Source organism: Tyto alba, unplaced genomic scaffold (assembly GCF_018691265.1).
Source record: "Tyto alba isolate M040663 unplaced genomic scaffold, T.alba_DEE_v4.0 Super-Scaffold_45, whole genome shotgun sequence".
NCBI lineage: Eukaryota > Metazoa > Chordata > Aves > Strigiformes > Tytonidae > Tyto > Tyto alba.
The window spans coordinates 28,536,555-28,557,851 of NW_024881321.1; the positions used below are offsets into that span (position 1 = coordinate 28,536,555).

At 41.3% G+C, this 21,297-nt stretch overlaps 1 protein-coding gene across 1 annotated transcript in view; it reads left to right on the forward strand.

Annotated features, from left to right (window-relative positions):
- Positions 1–16,446, forward strand: part of HS6ST3 (heparan sulfate 6-O-sulfotransferase 3) — a 314,797-nt gene extending 298,351 nt beyond the window's left edge. The window contains exon 2 of the mRNA XM_042806237.1: positions 14,230–16,446. Within this exon, the coding sequence (XP_042662171.1) occupies positions 14,230–14,935 (706 nt within the window). The 3' untranslated portion in view covers positions 14,936–16,446. The remainder of the gene's footprint in view (positions 1–14,229) is intronic.
- Positions 16,447–21,297: the final 4,851 nt, after the last annotated feature.

Sequence of the window (21,297 nt, forward strand, 5' to 3'; positions counted from 1 at the left end):
TACAGAGATTTTCGTGAATGAGTTATCAGGTTGGAGGGTTTGTGCTGTATCAGCCAGGCTTGCTAGTTCTCCTGAAAGGTAAAGAATACCTCATAAAAGCTGCAGGTTAGAAGCCTAAGCTTCTTTATTTCATCTTATTACCGTCTTTCTCAGAGTATAGCGCGTCCACAGCCAATACTGGTACAGTGCAGTGCACAGCCTGGCATGTGCTGCGTAGGCTTGATTCATTAAGGTTTGAGGTCAGAAGAAGGAGATGGTCCGATTTCTATCAGGTATTCCAAGGTCAAAGGGATGGTAGATAATAGAAACCTCACAGAGCTACAATTGAGTTAAGAAGATGAGGACATGTAACACTGTCTCCATAAAACATTCAGAATATTAAAGCAAATAACAAGGTATCCCAAACAAGATTTGTTTTCCATATCTGCTGGGAGTTGCGAGAACAGTGAAAATAACTTTAATACCATTTGTACCTTAAATTTTGGGCCTAGAGGATGCATTCACACGGAGCTGAAATCGCTACTAATGGCTTAATTTGGTCTTACCCTGCAAATTACAATATAACATTTGCAAATTACAGTATAACAACCCTGCATCTTGGAGGCTGCCTTGCCGTGGCAGTGTGAACTGACTCTCTGTGTGTGTATGTACATGTGTGTGTGTAAAAGGTCTCATTTGGGCTGGTTACTGCAAGTAGTAAATGTGGAAAAGTTTTATCAACATCCTCTGCATGCCAGGTATATAAAGGAAATTGTACCTAAAAACTGATTCCCTTTCAAATTGCAGTTTTCATTGTATAAAATTCTATCATAAACTAAATACTAGTTGGTAAAAACTTTTTTTCTAAGATAGCATAGTATCTGTAGACAAAAGGCTTAGAACAAATTTCTGGAAAGCATGTTAAGCTTTTAAAAGATTTGGGGAAGATAAGAGGGCCCCCTTGTGGATATTATACGTATGTGTACATATGTATATACACACGCACATACATAGTCTAAACTGATGTGGAAAGAAATTTGTTAGGTCAGTGGAGGGGGAAAGACGGTAATTTTCCTTGTAGATTGGTATTATTCACATGGAAAGCATTTCTGGGTTTGAATAGATCCTGTCAAGATTTTAGTGGAAACACAATGTGCAGTGTAAAATGGGCAGTCAGTCATCTGTCTTGCAAGTATTCAACTGAAATACCCCATCATGTGCTTACCTAATGTCTTACAGGAAAAATTGTACAGTTACTTCACAGTAAGAGGAATGTTGGAAGAAACAAAATTAGCATTTTTGTCTTATAGCTGAGAAATTTCCTTTTTGTGAATTGTTTCAATGAATGAATAGGAAAGACTACTCTTACAATGTTTTCACTAGTAGAATCAGCTGAAATACTTTAATATCTATATTGTCATATTGTTTACCTTTTGGGCAGCAGATCTCAAAAGTTATGACCAAACCTAGACATTTTAGAAACTCGTCACGTAGGACAGAAAAATGTTTGTGATGCTTGGTTTTTGTGATGATCATTTATAATTTATGGTCATTATGTTTGATGTCAGAATTAATGAAGACTTGAGGCAAAGCTTAGAGAGAATAAATTGATGTACTTTCAAAGGGATTTCAATTACTGGGCCTTTTTATTGTTAATTACTTTATTAATTGAGCAGAATTACTGTACTGATTCAAAATGCATTGCAGTGAAAAATCCCACAGAACTTTCATCGGAGCATCCCAGATTTGGAAGAGAGCATCTGCAAGTGAGCTATTAGTTGGAAATCAAAGACAGCTTAGTTAGGGTGGGAGCCTTAGTGCACGCCACTTGCAGCACAAACTGGTTTCCAATGAAACCAGCTATAGAGGAACACTGGTGAGGCCTGTGTTTCTGTCTTATCTAGCCAGAGAATAAAATGGGATAGGAATAGCTCGTTTAAAAACAAGGAAGAGGATGAAAGTAAACACTTCAGTTGAATAAATATTTTTGTTCTGTTTAAGGCTTAACAAAATCTGACTGAAGAAATGTAAATGTCAGAAGATTTAAGGGTCTGGCTACATTTTATTCGTCTTTCCAGAGGCTGCTTGAAACTGAATTTTACCAATCAGGTGTATTCTTGCAGGCAGCCAGGTCTCTTGTGATAACAAATCTCTCATAGTTCTGCATGAAAGTGTGTAGGGTTTTTTTTTTTTTTCTTTGGAACCTTATGTTGTTTAAGTTGCTGAATAGGCAGGGGTTCTATGTCCCCATCTTTTTGCATCAAGAGATGGAGGAATGCTCAGTCTCCCAGGAGACCCCTCCTGAAACGGGGACTTGCTCTGACCTTGCTGGCAGTTGGCCAGAGCCTGCGACCTGATAGTGAGGAAGGTTTTGTGGCTTGTCCTGTGTCCATGAGGGATATTTTATGAATCCTGTTGTGCTAAACTGTTACCCATGATTATAGGCATCAGATTTGATCAGGATGGTCCCTTCCCAACCTGATTTCTGTAACCCTTGGAGGTTAAGTTGCCAAAACAAGTTTGAACTGCAGGTCCCTTGTGCCACACTGTCTCCGGGTTTGTTCTTCTCTTGTACCCTGCCTGTCATCACCTTTATTTTCTCTGCCCAGCCCTTGTTTTCTGCTGCTGCCTGATGCTGTGGGTCATCCCCTTAGCTTGTCTCTCCTGTACTCACAACATCTGTCTGAGAAAGGCAGGTTCAGGTTCCTCCCCAAGCTGGGACTAGAGGCAGCTCTGGGAGGAGGTGGGTACAGTAGTACATATATATCCTTATTTCATTTTCCCTTCTGTGCAGTGGCATAGAAAAGGCAGAGCTAGGAGATACTTTTGAGTAAAGGTGTCACATGTGCCCCAGATTTTCGCGGGTTTTTTGAGGCCCAGCAATTATCTGTGCACAATAGGGATGAAGTAAAATGGGGGCGAAGGAGTCCTTCTTTGCCAGTCCTGGCCACAAAGGATTTATTAATCTCTCTGGCGCAAAGGTGTGCATGGTCTTGCATAGAGTATCTGTAAAGAATCTTATTGTGTATCTGTTGCTTTTGAATAGTATTTCCTCCTATATGTGCTCACATACTGTTTCGTACAAGGTAAAAAATGTCTATTATGTGTGTGCTTGATAGAACAACCAAATTATTATGTGATTTATTATTGCATTTTATATTTCTTTCAGTGATGCTCTTGCTACTTCACTCCTTCCAGCAATTTAAAGAACACTTAGAACAACTGAGCTTGATATAATTTAGGCAAAGAACAAAAATCTCTGGAGGGAACTTTGTTAGATTTGTGTCTCATCAAGAAATGATTTACAATTTGTATCAAGGTTGTTTGATTGAAAGTGGCAGATTTGTTTTTCCATGAAATTGCCTAATCTGTACATTTCTATTCTAGACCTCTTCACTCTCAAATAAATTGTCATTTCCCCATTTTAACTGTTCTCTGTGTTCTCACATGTGACAAAGCTGGGTCTGTGTTCTCACATGTGACAAAGCATTATCAGCCTTTGGGCTGGGACATGTAAATAGCCAGCATCTGTCCCTGATAGGAGAATACTTTACCTTTAGTAAAGAATAGGTAAATACTTTACCTTTAGTAAAGTATTTGATGGAGCGGTATCTGCACAGATATTATACAAGACAGAAAACATGAGGCAGAGCATAAGAATTTTCTGGTGTGAAGAAGCTGGTTGTCCTGAGTTTGAGTGAGTGGTGGAGGTTTTGGTAGCAGGGGAGGGGGCTACCCCCGTGAGAAGCTTCTCAAAGCTCCCAAGGCTCCAAGTCAGCTCCACCTCTGCATTAAGGCTGAGCCAATCAGCTGCGCCTCTGTGATAACGTATTTAAGAAGGGACATGGGAGGAGGAGTTGAAGTTGTGAGGAGGAGTTGCGACATCTGCATGAACACCAAGGTCAGTGGAAGAAAATGAAGGAGGAAAGGGAAGGGAGCTGTGTCGGAGCAGAGACCCCCCCTGTATCCTGTGGTGAGACAGCAGGGCGGCCCCCCACTGCCACTATGGTGAAGTAGAAGCTGACATATGGTCTGTGGGGAGCCCTGCACCATCTCAGGTGTCTGCACCTGAAAGCAGCCAGGATCCTGTGGGAAGAAGCAGACCCCACTGTCATAGTTCATTGCTGGGAGGATTGCAGCATGCGGGGGTGTCCCACGCCGGAGCAGCTCGGGAAGGGCTGCAGCCCGTGGGAGGGAATCCAGTCAGAGAAAGTTGGTGACCCATGACGGAGCAGTGTGGGGAACATTGCAGCCTGTGGGAGGGACTCAGATGAGAGAAAGTTTGTGGAGGACTGTCTCCTGTGAGATGGGGACCACGGTGGAGCAGGGGGAAGTTCCAGAAGCTCCCCTCACCGAAGATGGAAGAAGCGGCAGCACTGACTGCACCCCCCATTCCCTGCCCACTGTGCTGATGGGGGAGGAGGTAGAGATATCGGGAGCAGAGCTGAGCCTGGGAAGAAGGGAGGGGTGGGGGTAAGGTGTTCTCAAGTTGTGGTAGTGCTTCTCACTGTCCTACTCTGTTTGTTAAGTGTTGCTGTTAATGTCTGTAATAAACTTATCTTATTTTTATCTCCCCTAACGAGTCTGTCTTTTGCCTGTGACCATAATGGGTGATTTATCCCTCCCTGTTATATCTCGAATCCCGAGCCTGGCTTATTTTCTCCTTCTCAGCGCTGGAGGGAAGGGGAGAGTGAGCGGCTGTGTGGTGCTCAGTTGCCCTCTGAGCTCAGACCACAACACTGGTAACAAAACAGGATGTGCTGAAAGGGGAACTTTCTGGTTTAAAGGAAAGTTTTTAATTAATTTCCTCAGGGCTGGTCTTAGCTCTGATCCTATTTCATGTTTTCATTAACAATGTTGGCACAAAAAGCTGAGGTATGTTAATAGAATTTACTTTATGACCTTGAGGATTTCAGTAGAAGAGGTGTAATGAAGTTTGGTAACGCAAAGTGCAATATCGTCATTTGAGGCCAGCAGAAACAGATTTCCTCTATCAACTGAGTGCTTATCAGCTTAAATGAGGGGAGCAGAAAGACTTCTGTATATTAGCTAGCAACACAGTAAGAGTTTCAAGAGTTACACAGCCCCATAAAAAAATGAATGCAACATGAGGATGTATCAGAGCTTACATTGCCAGTGGAGATGAGGAAATATTTATTGTACAGGGCACCTGTGAGGCCTCATGTGAAATTTGCCCCATTCTAGCCATGTGTAGTGAAATGTGAAGTTATGCAATATCAAATGCCAGGAAGGACTGTTTAGATGGTCAAAACCCAAAACTGATCTCAGAAGCTTCCAGCACATCTTACTCTTGTGAGCCTCCTATCAAAAGCTAGCATGGAGAACTGAGATGATAGAAAATTCTGGGTGAAGCAATCTAAGCATGACCAAAGGGGTTTGGTTTGGGCTACTGCAGTGTGGTCACTTCTGGCTTGTCTTATCAAAAAAGACACTAGCAACTAGTTCAGCTTTGTAAAATGAAAACCAATGTGATTGCTCTCTGATCTCCAACTTAAATGCCATTTCGTCTTCTCTGATGTTACAATTATAAATCCTCTTGAAGTATTTGCAGTGTTAACCCAAGAACAGCTGGATATAAGTAGACCAAGAACAGATTTATTCTGGGGGTGAGACTCGTGTTCCTAATCATGGGAAGCAACCTTCACAAGCTCTTTCCAATGGGAGCAGTGGCATGAAAAGGATATTTCAGAAGGGGCTAGGGTGTTTTATGAAGGGGATAATAGAGTGCTGTTATCTGTGCTGGCAGGGAAGGGCACTCTCATGGCTCTGGGAGCCTCCTTTTGCTAAATAAATCATCAGACAATGTTTTCTGGGTAACTGAGCGTCCTTAGCTCCTGCTACTGTGTTTTTTCTTCACTGGCAACAAGGCTTAGTTTATCTACATGTTTAAATATAGATTTAGATGCCTAACTTTATGCTCTGTGATTGAAAATTTATCCTTAAATCTTAGAAGCAACACATAGGAAGAACACATTAGCTCAGAAAGCTAACACATATTCATATCTATTTGTGTGCGTTTTCTAAATTACCAGGATTAAAACCATAGGTAGCTACATCATTTCATTAGTCTAGGAGCTGTTCAAGATCCAGACTTGATACCTGTGAACAGAATTAATTTCTTTAGGGACATGTAGTTGCTTTACTGTCCTCTCCAGTTTCTAGAGACTCTCTACTGAACAAAGTATCATTGAAATAAATATTCATGAAGCTGCTTAATAATTCAGGGTGTGCTGATTCAAAGTATTATAGCCCTAGTTACAATCATATACAAAAAACCACAATCTTGTAAAAGGCAAAGCACATCCCCTGCACTCTGCCTAGCATAGCTGGGACAAAACAAGGGAGAGCAGGTCTGGTTGGCAAGTTGGTTCTGGTGTGATGTGTTTTCTGACAGGACTGTACTTTTGGTGAAGGAAGACTGCACTGTCATGCAGAATTGCAGAACCCGTGGGGCAGGAAGGGACCTCAGGAGGTCTCTAGTCCAGCTCCCTGCTCAGCACAGGGTCACCGCTGAGCGCAGATGGGGTTGCTCAGGGCTCTGTCCAGCTGGGTCTCCAAAACCTCCAAGGATGGAGAGCGTGCAGTTTCTTGGGCGAAGCTTTCCCAACGCTTAATTATTCTTATAGTGAAAATTATTTTCCATGTATCCTCCCCTTTTTCAATTTATGACCGTTGTCTCTCATTATCCCACCATGCATGTCCATGAAGAGCCTGGCTTCATCTTCTCACTGACCTCCTCTTAGGTACTGGAAGGATGCTGTTTGGTCCCCACCTAACATCTTAGACATCTTTGAAATACTTCATTAAAATCTGCGTCCTCACAGATTTATGTTTTCCTTTCAAGAAAAAGGTCTCAGCAGTCCCAGTTTCCTTTTGCAGCAATAGGTCCTGAGATCCATTTTCACTAATGATTTTGAAGGGTTTGTGACAATGTGAAATGTAGAAAATCTGATTATTGTTTTAATGGTTATTCATTACTTTATTAAAGTACAAAATCACAGGTCTTAACTCCAAAAGCCTACAGTATTTTAAAAGAAAGTTGTCAGTTTACATCGTCCCAGGCCAGTTGTCTTCTTTCCTAAAGTAGTTAAGAAAACAAAAATAATTAGAGTCTCCACAAATGGGGTTTTTACCATTGTTTGTGGTACAGATGTAGTGCTGGATTTTGAAAGTCGTCTTTTGTCTATATTATGTAAGTCTAAAATAGTGATATGTTTAAATAGTTTACCTAGTATCTCACTCTTCTCGTATCCTTGCATAGCTCTACACCATTATTGAATTTGCCTTATCTTCACTTCAAGAAAAATTAGACTCTAGGTGGAAAAATTTCTAATGTTGTACATGCAGCATTTGTGTTGCCACAGGTTCACTCTCTTCTACTCTTTTAGATTACCCTAAATCACTGTTATTAAAAGTTATTTGATGTCAGCAAATGAGTGATCTCTAAAGACACTCTTTCTCATTTGTCATTCTTTAATCAGGTGTGGGACATTAATCTTCTGATCAACAGCCATGCAAAAAAATAAAACAGTGCTGTAAACCTTTCCTGAGGTTTTTGTGACAGCACAGAAAATATATAATTTAATTTGATATTTCAGATGATATTTAAATAAAAAAAAAAAAAAAGGCTTCCAATTTCTAATCTGAAAATTCAGGACTTTTATAATGAATCCTAAAGCAACAGATTGATATAAAAGAAACTGAAGTTGATAACAGGGAATATCTCTGCTAACATGCCACAAAATGCGAGGTTTCCCATTTCTTAAGTGCTTTCTAGAGCCAAAATACCACACTCTTCTTGACTGTAGCATACTGTATCATCATAAGTAACTTCCTGAGCAACCACCTTCACTTTCCAGAGCCAGAAATATAATCCCATAAGGATGACTCCAAGCCCTTCCCCTGCCTCACTGATATACTGATATATCAGCCAGGACAAGAAATTTATGGTAGACTGTTTTTCTGACTGCTGGTTTGGAGATTTGTGTGAAATAAAGCAAAACTTACATTGTGGTTTGAGCCCAGAGGGCAACTGAGCACCATGCAGCCACTCACTCACCCCTTCCCCCCTCAGGAATGGGCAGGAGAATATGAAGCAGAAATTACTCAAAGAATCCATCTAAGGACAGGGAGGAACAGCTCACCCATTATGGTCATGGGCAAAAGACAGACTTGTTAGGGGAAGAAAAGAAAACATCACTTGAATTCAAACCCTAACAAAGACAACACTTACAGACAAGGTGGGACAGGGAGAAGCGGACAACATCTAAAAACACCTCCCCCCACCCCTCCCTTCTTCCCAGGCTCAGCTCTGTGCCCGATCTCTCCACCTCCCCCCCAGCGCAAGGGGCAGGGGAGGGGTCACAGCCAGTCCCACCGCTCCTTCCTTCTCAGGAGGTGGGGTGAGCGCCGCACATCCCCCCCTGCTCCACACGGCTCCCCCCTCACTGCAGACAGCCCTCCGGGAACCTTCTCTGCAGTGAGGCCTCCCCACGGGCCGCAGCCGCTCCCGAGCTGCCCCGGCGTGGGTCCCCCGCGTGTCGCAGGCCTCCCAGAGCCGAACCACAACAGCGGGGGCTGCTTCTCCCCTCAGGGTCCCGGCCTCCTTTAAGTGCAGCCGCCTGTCCTGGAGTGGCTTTCTCCTCAGGCTTCCGGTCGATCTCTACTCCCCTGCGGACCTCCATGGAGACACAGCAGTCTGGCATCCTGTGACAGATGCTAAGCTTAAGAAAACTGTGTGTTTTTGCTACATCACCTTTAGCAAAGTTTGTGGGCTAGCTGGAGTTTATTTGTCTGGCTTGGTGGGTAAGCTTCCTGCAGCCAGATGGACATGCATATAGTTTGTGCACAGTTTCATGGCTTTTTCATTACAGTACTGTTACTCTGAATAAGAAGTTTACAGTCAGTTCTTGTTATGTTGGGCTGGTTATCTGTAAATTAAGCACAGCATAGATGCAATGACACTACGCAATAATGCTGCCTGCCATGAGCTGATACATCTGCATTACACTAGGATGACTTTGAACAGTTCAGATCAGCCCAACATTTCTTTGCTTTCTGCCTCCCCTCCCACTATCCTTGTTGCACGCTCTTTTTCCCTATTTGTTTATGTATTACATTATCCTTATTTTTGTTTCATTTGTTTACCCTCTTCACTATTGCTCATACTGACAATAATTTGAAGAGAGGCTGATGATTGATGGTCAACACTGTTACTGCCTCTGCGAACTTGGGCTTCAGGATAAAACTGTGAAGCATAAGGCTTTTGTTCACATCATGCAGATCCTTCTTAACCCTTCATCTTGCCACAACGTCTGTCGTTAGCAGAAGTGTGCTGCCAGGCTGGCTTTTGCAGTGTATTTCAGACCTTTCCTGGGGAGCATACTCACTTCAGGATTAAATCTGCTAGCGTCTTGTCTCAACTTGGGTCATAAACTTGACCAGGAGTTTTATTTTCCCTGCTACCAGGAATAACCAGAATGTGTATGGTTTTATGATGCACCTGAGTTTTTTAGTCATTTTGGTTCTTCTTTCTTCTGTCTGTTAGCATCTTCCGAAATATTCTCCAGTGACTCTTTTTCTCTACCTCAAATATTCCTCCATCTCTTCATCAGCTACTATGTGTGCACTGTTCTCCTTTTATGAAGCTCATCACTCCCTGCATGTAAGGTCCTGCCTCATACTTTAAAAAAAGAGGGAATAGCTTTTTTTTTTCCCCCCCCTCCTTTCTCAGCCTCAGGGAGTGCTGTGTGAGCTCTCCTTGTGCTGGCTGCTCCACACGAGAGCAGGAGTGACAGATAAAATGCCATTCATCCTTCTTCCCCAGGAGGCCCTACAGGATTTTTGTTCTCAATATGTGGTGATCCTTCACGTATTTAGTAAATCTCCCTCAGCTGGGATGTCTGTTCCATAGCGATAGAAGAGGCAAAATGCCCTGATTTGGGATCACCTCTGCTAATAGCAGAGTCTGCTCCTCTGAAATTAATTTCTAAACCAGAGCAATACAATTGAAGGATTAATGTAAGATTAGAGTATTTATATTAAAATACCTTATAATGTGAAAGAAACACATGTTCTTAGGTTATAACTAGAAGCTCGTTTTTGCTGTTCTATTAATTAAAGGTTTTCTTTGCCTAATGCTAATGAAGAGACTGGATTTCATGCGAGTGGGACTAGAGCCTTCTGAATTCCCAAGTGCTTTTTAATTCTAGTGTAAACACTAGTGTGCAGCCCACTCTTGACATGGGTGCTTGTTTGGGCCCTTGCATGGATAATCAGGCCCTTGCCCTGACCATCATGGTGCTTAGCATCTGTCCAAAAAAGCAGCTGTCCCATGGTGGCGACTTCGACAACCCATTACATTTCAGTACATTATGCTTAAAATGAGATTGTTTAATCTGGGGAAGTTGTATGAAGTTTCCTTTCAGGAGGAGCTAACATCGTGACTAGTGGGCTGGTGTTGTTTGAAGTGTAATCTAAACTGTTCATACGTGTCTACGTGTTTATACAGACAGTCAGAAAACACATTGGCAAACACACACTATGCATTTACTGATTTTTCTTTCATCGACGACTTCAGCTTATGGCCGGATTCCAATGTAAATTTTTACACACACACACACAGATATAGATATGGATAAAATTCGTATGATTTGTAATTAATTTGGAATGTTTTGTGTAAAACATCATCTCCCTGACATGCCATTGTATTCTGCTTGTCTAACCTTTAAGCACTGAAGCTGTCTGTGACAGTAGTTTGAATAATCAGTGATGGAAGTCCATTGAAATGAAGCCAGTAGGTCTGTGATGAGTTTGCTTTGTCAAACAAGGTAACAGAAGTTATTACTTAATTCTTTGCTAAGCATTTCCCATAGTAGGTAGCTGTGGAGTTTAACATAGCAGCGTAAACACAAACATGGGCAACACAAGGGAGTCATTTACACCGAGAAGAAGTACACATCTGTATTCAGAGTGGCTCTAGCATGTTCAAGTGTATAGCTGACTTGATGCTCTTTACTGAACGGTGAAGAAAGGAGAGTCTGAAGGCCATACCCAGTTTCATATTTTTATGAACTTCTTCTTGTCTTTATTATGAGATGACTCCTCAACCATTCCTAGTGTGATTGAACACTGTGTATTAGCCACTGAGAGTTCTGAAATGCTACTATATTTAATCCATAAATGTCAACATTTGAAAACAGTTTCCTAAGATAATTTTTATAATTTTCCAACTGAAACAAATTTGCATGGCCTATTTTTACTTGTATCATCATTTCCCTGAAAGAAAAATTTTTGCCACAACTGCTGTGCAGCATCCCTCGGTCCTCTGTGTAGCATCATTAAACAGAAGGTTGTAAACTATGAAAGTGGCGGGGATGGCTGTGCTCTTAGTTATTAGTGCCTCAGAAACTAAATGTGTGTTAGGTTGCTGTTAAAGGTTGTCTGCCAGATGAAGAAGACATTTAGTTGATAGCACAAGAAGGCAACACTCTGAAAGGTGCACAAACCAGAAGCAAATTAATCAGGATAGTAAAAATAGATGCAGAAGTCAGGTAGTCACAAGGAGGAGCAGCAACAGACTAGCGAAAATTTCTTGCCCAGTCTGCATAAGGGAGACTGCGGATGTTATACAAAAACACGCTGTTCTCATTTCCCTGCATTTGCTTATTACTCCTGTTTATTGCACATCAAACACATTTACATATCTAGGGATGAAATGGAAATGATTGATGCAAAGGAGGTTTTTGTTAATTGTTGTTGCTCTGAGTCATGCCTGACTGGGACTGCTGGAGATGGGTGAGGAAAGACAGAACTATTAATAGAGGTATAAATAATTGTCAAGAGCAACTTTTAAACCCATCTGTTACCACATATCAACATCCAAAATTATATGAAGAGGGGAGGGGCAGCATTACAAGGACTAAACCAATGCCACATCTCTGTCAATTTAGATGTTAGCAACTGCCTCTGAATCTTTATCCATTTTTTTTTAAATTTCTGCTCCCTCGGAGCTTCAGTCATTTTCTTTCACAACCGTATTAGTGCCTGTTGGATGTTGCAGCAACAGTGTCTTATGCTTAGAGCTGATGGGTGTTTCAGAGTTGGGCTGCTTTATCTGTACAACACTAGTGAAATGTGTCCACTTTTTATCCTGTTAGTTGGAAAGGAATTCTTAATGAGCTCTCATACGTCCAAGGTAGAGCCAAGATGAGATGACCATCCAATCTTAGAAGAGAAAGCTGTGCTTAAAGTGCTTAAAGACAGTGCTTTTCGTAGTGAAACTATACGGCAGAGCACACAGGCGAATTTCTGGTGTTTCCTGCTCTGCAGGAGTGGAAGAGGTATTTTAGAAATATCTGTCTATGAATGGTTGAATGATCCTTGGGTTCACTGTTGATGTGGGCTGTGTAAGTAAATGAAGTGGATCAAAACAGCTGAAGTGCAGTTTGGTCATGTGTGAGCAGCAGCCAGTAACCCAAGTTCCAAATGATTTTGGAAATATCCTTCAGAGTATCATCTGATGCTAGCACAAATCACGGCTTCCAATGGAAGTGACAATGAAAATGCATCCATGTCACTCCCTATTTTATATCCTTCCACCTGTAAGCCTTCTGCTGTGAAATAATTATTGAAACAGCTGCTTCTGTTAGATAGTAGTTCAAGAAATGACCCTGCAGCAGAACATAGTCTGTAGTTTGGTCTCATAACCTTATTCCAGAAAAATACATCATAGATCCTGTAGGTGTAGAACTCAGAATGAATAAGGACAAAGCATTCAGCCCTGTTTCCTTTTGCTTTGTCTGCAATGGGGAATGTATCTGCATTTTTAGGAATTTGTGGGAAAATATTTATTTCTCTGTCAACCTGAGGTTCATAGAGAATTTATGGGGAATCTTTACTGCCAGAAAATGGGTGATATCTGAAAAAAGAATGGAAATTGTCTTGGAGGTTATTACTAATTTTGAGATTTTTCATTTAACTGGAGTTAGCTCTTGTATGAGATGGCCCTCACAAAGTGTTGGTTTGTTTACAGGGTAACTTCACAAGCTTGCCTCCTGCTTACCAGCTTCATCCTTCTCTAGGCTCAAGAAAGAGTACTGAGATCAGGCTTTTCTTAAGAAATCTTAAGACTCATGATTTATTATTGTATTGTTTGCAGTCATATGAGTCATGCAAACTCATGAGCCTATTTTTGTACCAGACTGTGTGTTAATTTTAGTCATGAATCTTCTACTGGTTATTTTAGCTGACAGAAATCATAAGTATTTTGGTTTTGCTTTGTCTTTATGATATCACCCTGTAATTCAGGTGAGTTGTTATTGAATAAAACATTTCCCAGTAAAAAATCTCACTCTGTGAAAGCCTGCTTGAAGCACACTCAATTGCAGTGCATTTCAGATTTCCATAAATAGATGTGCAAACTGAATTCAGTAGCTAAAAGATGACCTGACAACATGAGTTCTGCAGTTATTTGCTGTATTTTAAATCAGTATTTCTTGCTGTCTCTTTTGTGTTCTTGACAGGTGAGGTTGATTAATGATAATCTTTATATCAATAAATGCTATTGTACTACACGATTATAACTAATTTCAGTCAACCACTTGTCTAAAATTAAGTCATATGTATGGATTTTGGGTCTCTCATTATCTTCACCCAACCCATTTAATAATAGGATTCTTCTTAAGTAGGTGGCTCATGCCAGTCTTCCACATGGTATTATTTTTAGCACTTCTAGCATCCACACAAAATTATTCGTCCTTCTCTTATATTCTGACCAAATGCTATAAGGATAATCATCTTGTGCATCTTGTGAGACATGCATGTGTCAGTTCAGAAGAGAAGTGGCAAGATTATACATATCTGTTTTCCCACTGTTTCTGATATTACTGAGGGATAGCATTTCAAAATAGAGGGGAGTACACTCCAGTTAATTGACTTCTACATTAAGTAAATACCACTGAACAGTTGATAGGTCAAAGTAATTCAGTTTCTCTGATAGCTACTTACTTCCTTTCATCTCTCCCTCTTTCTTCCAATTTACCTTGTATTTTATTCACAGTATTTATGAAGCTTTAAGCTTTTTACTGTCTCAGAAGTAGTCACTTCTAGTGCCTACCCTACACTGGCAAAAGTTAAGGGGGTGGTAGTAGCGATTGATAATAGTTTTACTGGAGAATAAAGAAGTGAAATCCCCTGAATCTTAAAACTGTGTTTAATGATATGTTTCAGGAACTTCTATTACATCACGATGCTGAGGGATCCAGTGTCACGGTACTTGAGTGAATGGAAGCATGTCCAGAGGGGTGCAACATGGAAAACTTCCCTTCATATGTGCGATGGAAGAAGCCCAACACCAGACGAGCTGCCTACCTGTTACGAAGGAGACGACTGGTCTGGAGTCAGTTTACAGGAATTCATGGATTGTAGCTACAACTTGGCCAACAACCGCCAGGTGCGCATGCTGGCAGACCTCAGCCTGGTGGGATGCTACAACTTGACTTTTATGAATGAGAGTGAAAGAAATATGATTCTTCTCCAAAGCGCCAAGAACAATCTGAAAAACATGGCCTTCTTTGGGCTCACGGAATTTCAGAGGAAAACGCAGTATCTCTTTGAGAGGACATTCAACCTGAAATTCATTTCCCCATTCACCCAGTTCAACGTTACACGGGCCTCCAATGTGGACATTGGTGAGGATGTGCGGCAACGGATAGAGGAGCTGAATTTCTTGGACATGCAGCTGTACGAATATGCGAAGGACCTGTTCCTGCAGCGCTTCCAGTACTCCAAGCAAGAGGAGCATCAGAAGAACCGGCTAAAGAGGCGAGAGGAGCGGCGGCTGCTGCGGGAGCAGAGAGCTCACCAGTGGCCAAGGGAAGAGGCAGCAGAAGTAGCCATTACTGAAGATTATAATAGTCAGGTCGCAAGGTGGTGATGCTCCTCCATCTTGACTAACCCATGAGAGCGTCAGAGAGTTTGTTCAACTTGGCTACCTGGGAATTAGCCAAGGAAACCCTACCGCTTTGGTAAATGAGACCACGTCTGACAACTACCCCTCCTTGTCTCAGTTTCTCTTCATTTCTGCCAGTGAGGAGAATGTATTTTTTTTCTCAATAGGCATTGATTAGTGTTATTAAATGGCAGTAGAATAGATTCCTGTCCAAGAAGACTTCCTTCAAAGCCCTAAGATATGAGGATGGGCGGGAGAGCTATATCCTTTGCATTAACAGATGTGTCTTATACAATCGGAGCTACTAAAACTTGTGCAGACATGAATGAAAAATTGGAAAAAATACCTGGTTTGGTTCCTCTGTGACATCAGAGCTGGTTCATATCATACTGTCCTTTGCAACTGTAGTGCATAGCTTTCTAGTGAATGGAATGGAGGAAAGAGCATTGCCCTTCAAACTTCTATGTGCTATGTTTTGATTAAGGGAAGAATTTGCTGAGGTGATTTAAAAAGACTTAGGAAATGTGGGATTGGGGCATTGCTTGTTCTGTTCTGTTAGCCAGCAATCAGAGATAATTTATAAGTGAAGTGATGGAGGGGCTAGCTTATTTCTCTGCAGATGTTGAGAGTACTGAACCCAGCCAGGTAGCAGCCACCTTTCTGAGTGCGCGTGGCAAAGGGAAAGCCTTGAGGAATGAGGTCCAGGCAGCAGCTGGGCGCACGTCATGGAGATTATTTGGCTGGAGGCAGTGAAATCAGCCTTCACATTCACAAAAGGTGAAGAAGGGCCAAGCAAACTACAGGGGAGAGGAAAGAGAGAGAAGGAAAAGCTTAAATATTAGTGTGACATTTTCCAGATTTGCTGTAAAAGCCTGGAGATATATTGTCTGTGAAAGTAGGCAGGTTTATGATATTGTCTGTTAAAATACATTGATGCCAAGTGAATACAATTTAAATTGGTTTTCTCTCTAACTACAGTAGTGGCTAGAAAAAAAATCAGCTTTCATTTTTATAGGATACATAATGGATATGTGGAAAGTCTTGGTATTTATTAGTCTGTATGAAGATTCTTTGTAAATTTATTGTTTTCATGATGAGAGATCTGTATCTGTTTTTCTTCCTTGTCCGGAAAAAGATTCAATTCTTCCTCCACGTATCACATTCTTGTGGCTAAACTTCATCTATTTATTCCAAGATTTTATGTTGTTCCATTCATAATAGAGAAATTTTTAAAATAGAATCCTGTGCACCATAGATATTTTGAGAGAGTTTTTTTCCTTCTTCTAGCATAAATGTAAAGCATTAGGAGGAAATTTCTCTAAGTGCCTCAACGTGGCTGCTAAATCAAGATGCTGAAAGTATATTATTGCATGCATGAATTGCTTTTACCTTACAGATTTGCTAATTAGAAAAACCAGAGTACCTGATGTGGATACACATTTCTCATTTATTTTCAAAATTCAAGGTTTTTATCCATCTGATAAAAAAAAAAAAATAATGTGTTACAGAAAAAAGAGTCTGAATTTGAAAATTTGTCACTTCATTTCCAAGTCTTTTTTTATTTAGTGCATGCTGTATCTTCTTTTCTTCTGACAATGCTATTGCTACTTATCTATGCACAATATCAAAACTATGCTCTGATGATCCTGTTGAGAGCTAATGCGTACAATAATACAATACATTAAACATGGAATATCATAATGGCTATTAAGAAGTGAAGAGGGCTACCAGGATGCTGCCTCATTATCAATGTAGTTTATTAGCAATATGCTGCTTGATGCCTGATTGTCAGTGTGCTACTTTTGGGGTGAGTAGCGGTGGGTTTTGATCCCTAATACTTGTTCGACTGGTGAATCATTTGTATCTCCTCCCACCTCCACATTCAGAAAGGAAAACACGGGACTGCAGATCATTACTCTCCAGCCTGAGCATGGGATATCTGCCCTAGAGAAGAGTGAGGAGCTCTCTGGACTCCCCGGACTGTACTGCTTGGATCCCCATCGCCTGGAAGAGGTGCTCAGAGACCTTGCTCACCTGTGGATGCCTACCTTCAGAGATTTAAATTGAAATGTTTACAGTCTAGGACTGAAGCTCACTCTGGGTGTCCTGGCTGTAGGACGGCGAGGCCATGAAGAGCTAAGCATGACCGGTATTGTTGCACCTTTAGCTCAGTGCAGGTAATTTGCAGTGATCTAACATCTCACCTGCTGGCACCGGGGCTTCAGGCTGGGCTGGTCCTGGCCCTGCGGGGGGAAGGAGCTTTCTGGCTGGTGACACAGGGATGACGGGGAGCTGCTGCATCTCCCCATTCCCAGGCCCATTGCTGCATCTTGCTGCAGACCCCACAGCAAGAGAGGGGAAGGATGCCTTTGGTGCCTGATACTCTTATGTCCAGGATTTGCAGGTGCGCTCCTTGTTTCCATGAGCACAGGAGGCTAGGGGTGCTGGGGGGACCCCAAAGGGCAGAGGCAGGGTGGGCAGTGGTGTGGGATGCGTGGGAGAGGCAGGGCTGCACAGGAGAGAAGCCAGCCACGTGGGAGGGAAGATGCCAGACCAAATGCAGATTAAAGAGGAAGATAAGCGAGGAAGTAAAATCAGTCCCAGCCTGTCTTTTGTTGTAAAGCATCCCTTCTTGTTCCTCCTAAGCACAAAAAAAAAAGGTCCCCTTCCTCGTGTCCCTGCCTCCTTCCCCGGCAGGCCGCCTCTCTGTGCCACTCACAGCAATGGGGGACTCGTTTTTCATTTAGAAAATACAGTATTATCTTTTCAGGGGAGAGGAGACAGAGCTCAGAAGTGGTTCCCTGGAGCCTCAGCAGTGACTGAAAGTATCAGTTTCAGCTGTCTAAGCACACCAGCCATTCTCCAGACTATTCCTTCTGCCTGACACAAAACCAAACCTAATGAGGAAAATCGAAGCAGTCTTTGGGCGGTTTACATTAGCTTTAATAGTTTGGCAGTACCTTAATGCATGCCTAACCTTTTCATCAGCCATCTCCCAGGAGACAAGATTAGGGTACTGAAGAGCTGTTAATGTGCTGTAGCACCTATGTTAACAGGATTTGCCTTAACGCTTGGGATTTACTTAAAATTGAAGTTGGTTTGTTGTTTTTGTTTTTTTTTTTTTTTTTCCCCTGGAGCCTGTGTAGCAGATAGCCCTGGTTGTTCAGGAGTAGTTTGGTGGGGGGCAGTCAGTGGCTGAGATCTTGCCGGGAGCCCCTGGGACTGAAGGACCCAGCACCTCCTTCCTCAGCTCCAGCAGTAGATCCAGCAAACTCACTGCGCCAACAATGCTGTTTTTCTTAGCAGAATTTCCTGGCACATGACAAATAAAGCAGTTTGGAAATACTTTCAGGCTGACTTCTAAGACACAGGCTTGCAGTTTTTTTCCTCTTGGGTGCTGTGCCCGAAGTAATGTAACACAAATGTAGAATAAAGGCCCTGGTTCATATCTCTGTTATCCCAGGTTTTCGTTGCTCTGACAGCATGGACTTCACTGTAATTACACTGGCTTGTATAAGATTGGAGCACAGCATGTTTCTTTCAAAACCTAGGTAAGCAACAATGCTATAGGATTTCTGTCTATCTTCCTGGCATTATTTTGTTGCTTAAACAAGGCAATTTGGCTTCTGCTACTGTGGTGCTGGAACAAATCTCATTCTCTTGTAATGGAGATGTACTTGCTAATCTCTCCCATCACATCCTCAGCACTGGGTGTCTTTTCCAGTTATAATTCACTGTAGGCTTGGAGCAGACAGAGAAACATCCTGTGTCATTAAAATTTGTTTCTGATAATTTGATGTCTAGTCCAAGAACTCAGCCTGTTGCCTACGGGCCATACTTTAGTAAGGAATGAAAATTTGTCCTGTCTTTTCCACTCATCAGTGCTAACAATGAAAAGCTTTTTCACCACGAAGAAAGGAAAAAATTCCACCATTTCTGATGTTGGGTATTCACTGCAGTTGTGTTAATAGTGAGGCCACAATAGCCTTGTCATGAATTCTACCCAATATACAGTAGTTATTTGCAGTTCACTAAAAACAGAAGTACAGAACAAAAAAGTGATGGAAGCCAGATTCAGAGCCAGACTTCCTAATTGCAGCATATCGATTCAATCAAACCAAATGGCAGGTCACATCACCTTTGCATCTGGTGATATTTCAGATTTGACATCCACTGCTAAACCAGGAGGTTTCTCAAGTTGCCCTTCTCATTAATACATACTTCCTTCTGCACTAGTGGGTTCTCGTTTCCCACCTGCAGTCATGTACCAGTTATGAGCACTGGTGCTATAAAACTTACCTCACAGACACTTTTTTTTCCCGTCTGTTGCTGTTCCCCTGATATATGTGGAATTATTCTTTTTTTTGGTCTGAGATAAGGAATATCTTGTTTCCAGGCTGGTAGAGACTACCCTGTATGAGATGAACAATCACAATAAAATCATTCTGCTGGAGCAGATTGCTGTATCCTCCCTACACGTGGCAGAAGCATACTCAGAAAAGGTACCCAGTTTGCACTAAACCATTTCTTTCAGTTTGGTTCTTTGGTTCTTATAATACTTTCTTTGTTGATATTTTGTGGAGGGAAAAGGGTTCCATAGCCTACAACATCCTTGGCTTTCTTCTTGGCCATATCACTAGCTCTGTGATTTCAAATAAATGTTGGAAGTGAAAAAAAAAAAAAAAAAAATCAAGACTTCCCATCAGTTGCCATTTTTAAGGTGAAAGGATAAATTAATAGGCTGTAAATTACTTTATTCTTTAGGAATTTTCTTTCTGTTTATGTGCAATAATGTGTGTGAACTCTGCTACTAAGAGATTGTATTGTGAGTAACCATATCTACTTTTATTCCTATTTACAAAATAGTTTGTAGACCTAGGAATTTTCATTGATGTAAAGCACAATTTAATGAATTATTTAATGTGTTTAACCATTGTGATGTCAAAAGATATTGTTTTCCTATATTTATTTGTTGGTGGTTTTCTGTAAAATGATGTTCATTAAGAAATCTGTTTAAAACGAAGAAGTTTTGTTGAATATTGTTGGGTCCATGAATTACTTATGAGCAACAAATAAATATTGTTTGAGTTTTTGAAACACTAAAGGTTCCATCTTATCTACATAGCCATAAAAATGATTAAAAATGCTTCTGTTGGGCCAGTTTCAAGTGTTAGTAAAGATCCACCCTGACCATAACTATGTTTTTTTAACAAAATGGAGGAAAAGCATGTTGATAATAACTTATTATTTAATTATATTGGTGCCAAATACCAAATCTTTTCATTCCAATTGACTTTGATGGACTTTATCTCAGATTGAATTAAGACAGGAGAGTCAAGACTTGAATAGTCACCAACACTAATTCAAGTGACCCCAGTGTCAGAATTACCATACTTGGTCTGAATTAAGACTTAATTATACAAATAGTGGTAGTGAATTCACTGGACTTCATTTCTACTCCAGCAATACTGAGCACCAGTCCAAACTGTCAGGACAATCTCATGAGCTGCTGTGGGGAAGGATGAGAATTTGCAGTCTGTTGCCTCACTGTTAGCATCACATGCATGTCTATATCTTCTGAGGGTGCATGGACCTTGGGAGGAGCTGATTGCTTATTCAGCCATACTATTTCATGTAAATGTGTGAATACGGTGAACTAGGACAGAGATGGGAGCATGGAGGATCATGGACAGATTGACCTCTCTTTTACAGAGTAACCAAGGCCCTCTGTTAGGTCTGGTCCTTCCAACAGTAGTCTAGGCTCCTGTTTGATGACTATTTTATCAGGTCAAAACTTCTTCACATTTTTCAATTTTCCCAACAACAAGCCTTGCAGACATACCACATCCCTGGAGGTGAGTCTGGTTAAAAGAGAAGGCTATGCTGTTGCAAATTACGATGTAATCACCATGACCAACCCCTTTTTGATTAAAGTAGATTGGCCTCTTCTAAGTGCTGTGGAAAGCTATATTGATGGAAAAAAAAAAGTAAAAATCATAGTCTTCATGAGAAATTACTTTTGGAACACAACAAAGACAGCATTCGATGAGGGTGGTAGAAGAAAGGAAGCTCTCAAAGGTTCTGGTTGGTTTTGCTTTCTTAATCGTTCTTCACAGCACCTTAGACTAACTGTTTAAAAAGCACCATTGTAATCAGGGGCTGTTAGATCTTACAGTAATCAGTACCTCCCTAGAATTTTTTTTCATATCAGTCTCCCATTTTTTAATTTCTCTAGCTCTATTCACTTCAACACTGAATTAATAAGTACTGCTGGTTTCCTTTTGAAGTCTTCATATATGAAGACAGTGGGGCAGCTCTGTATGTTAGGAAGTGTTTTGACTGTCTAG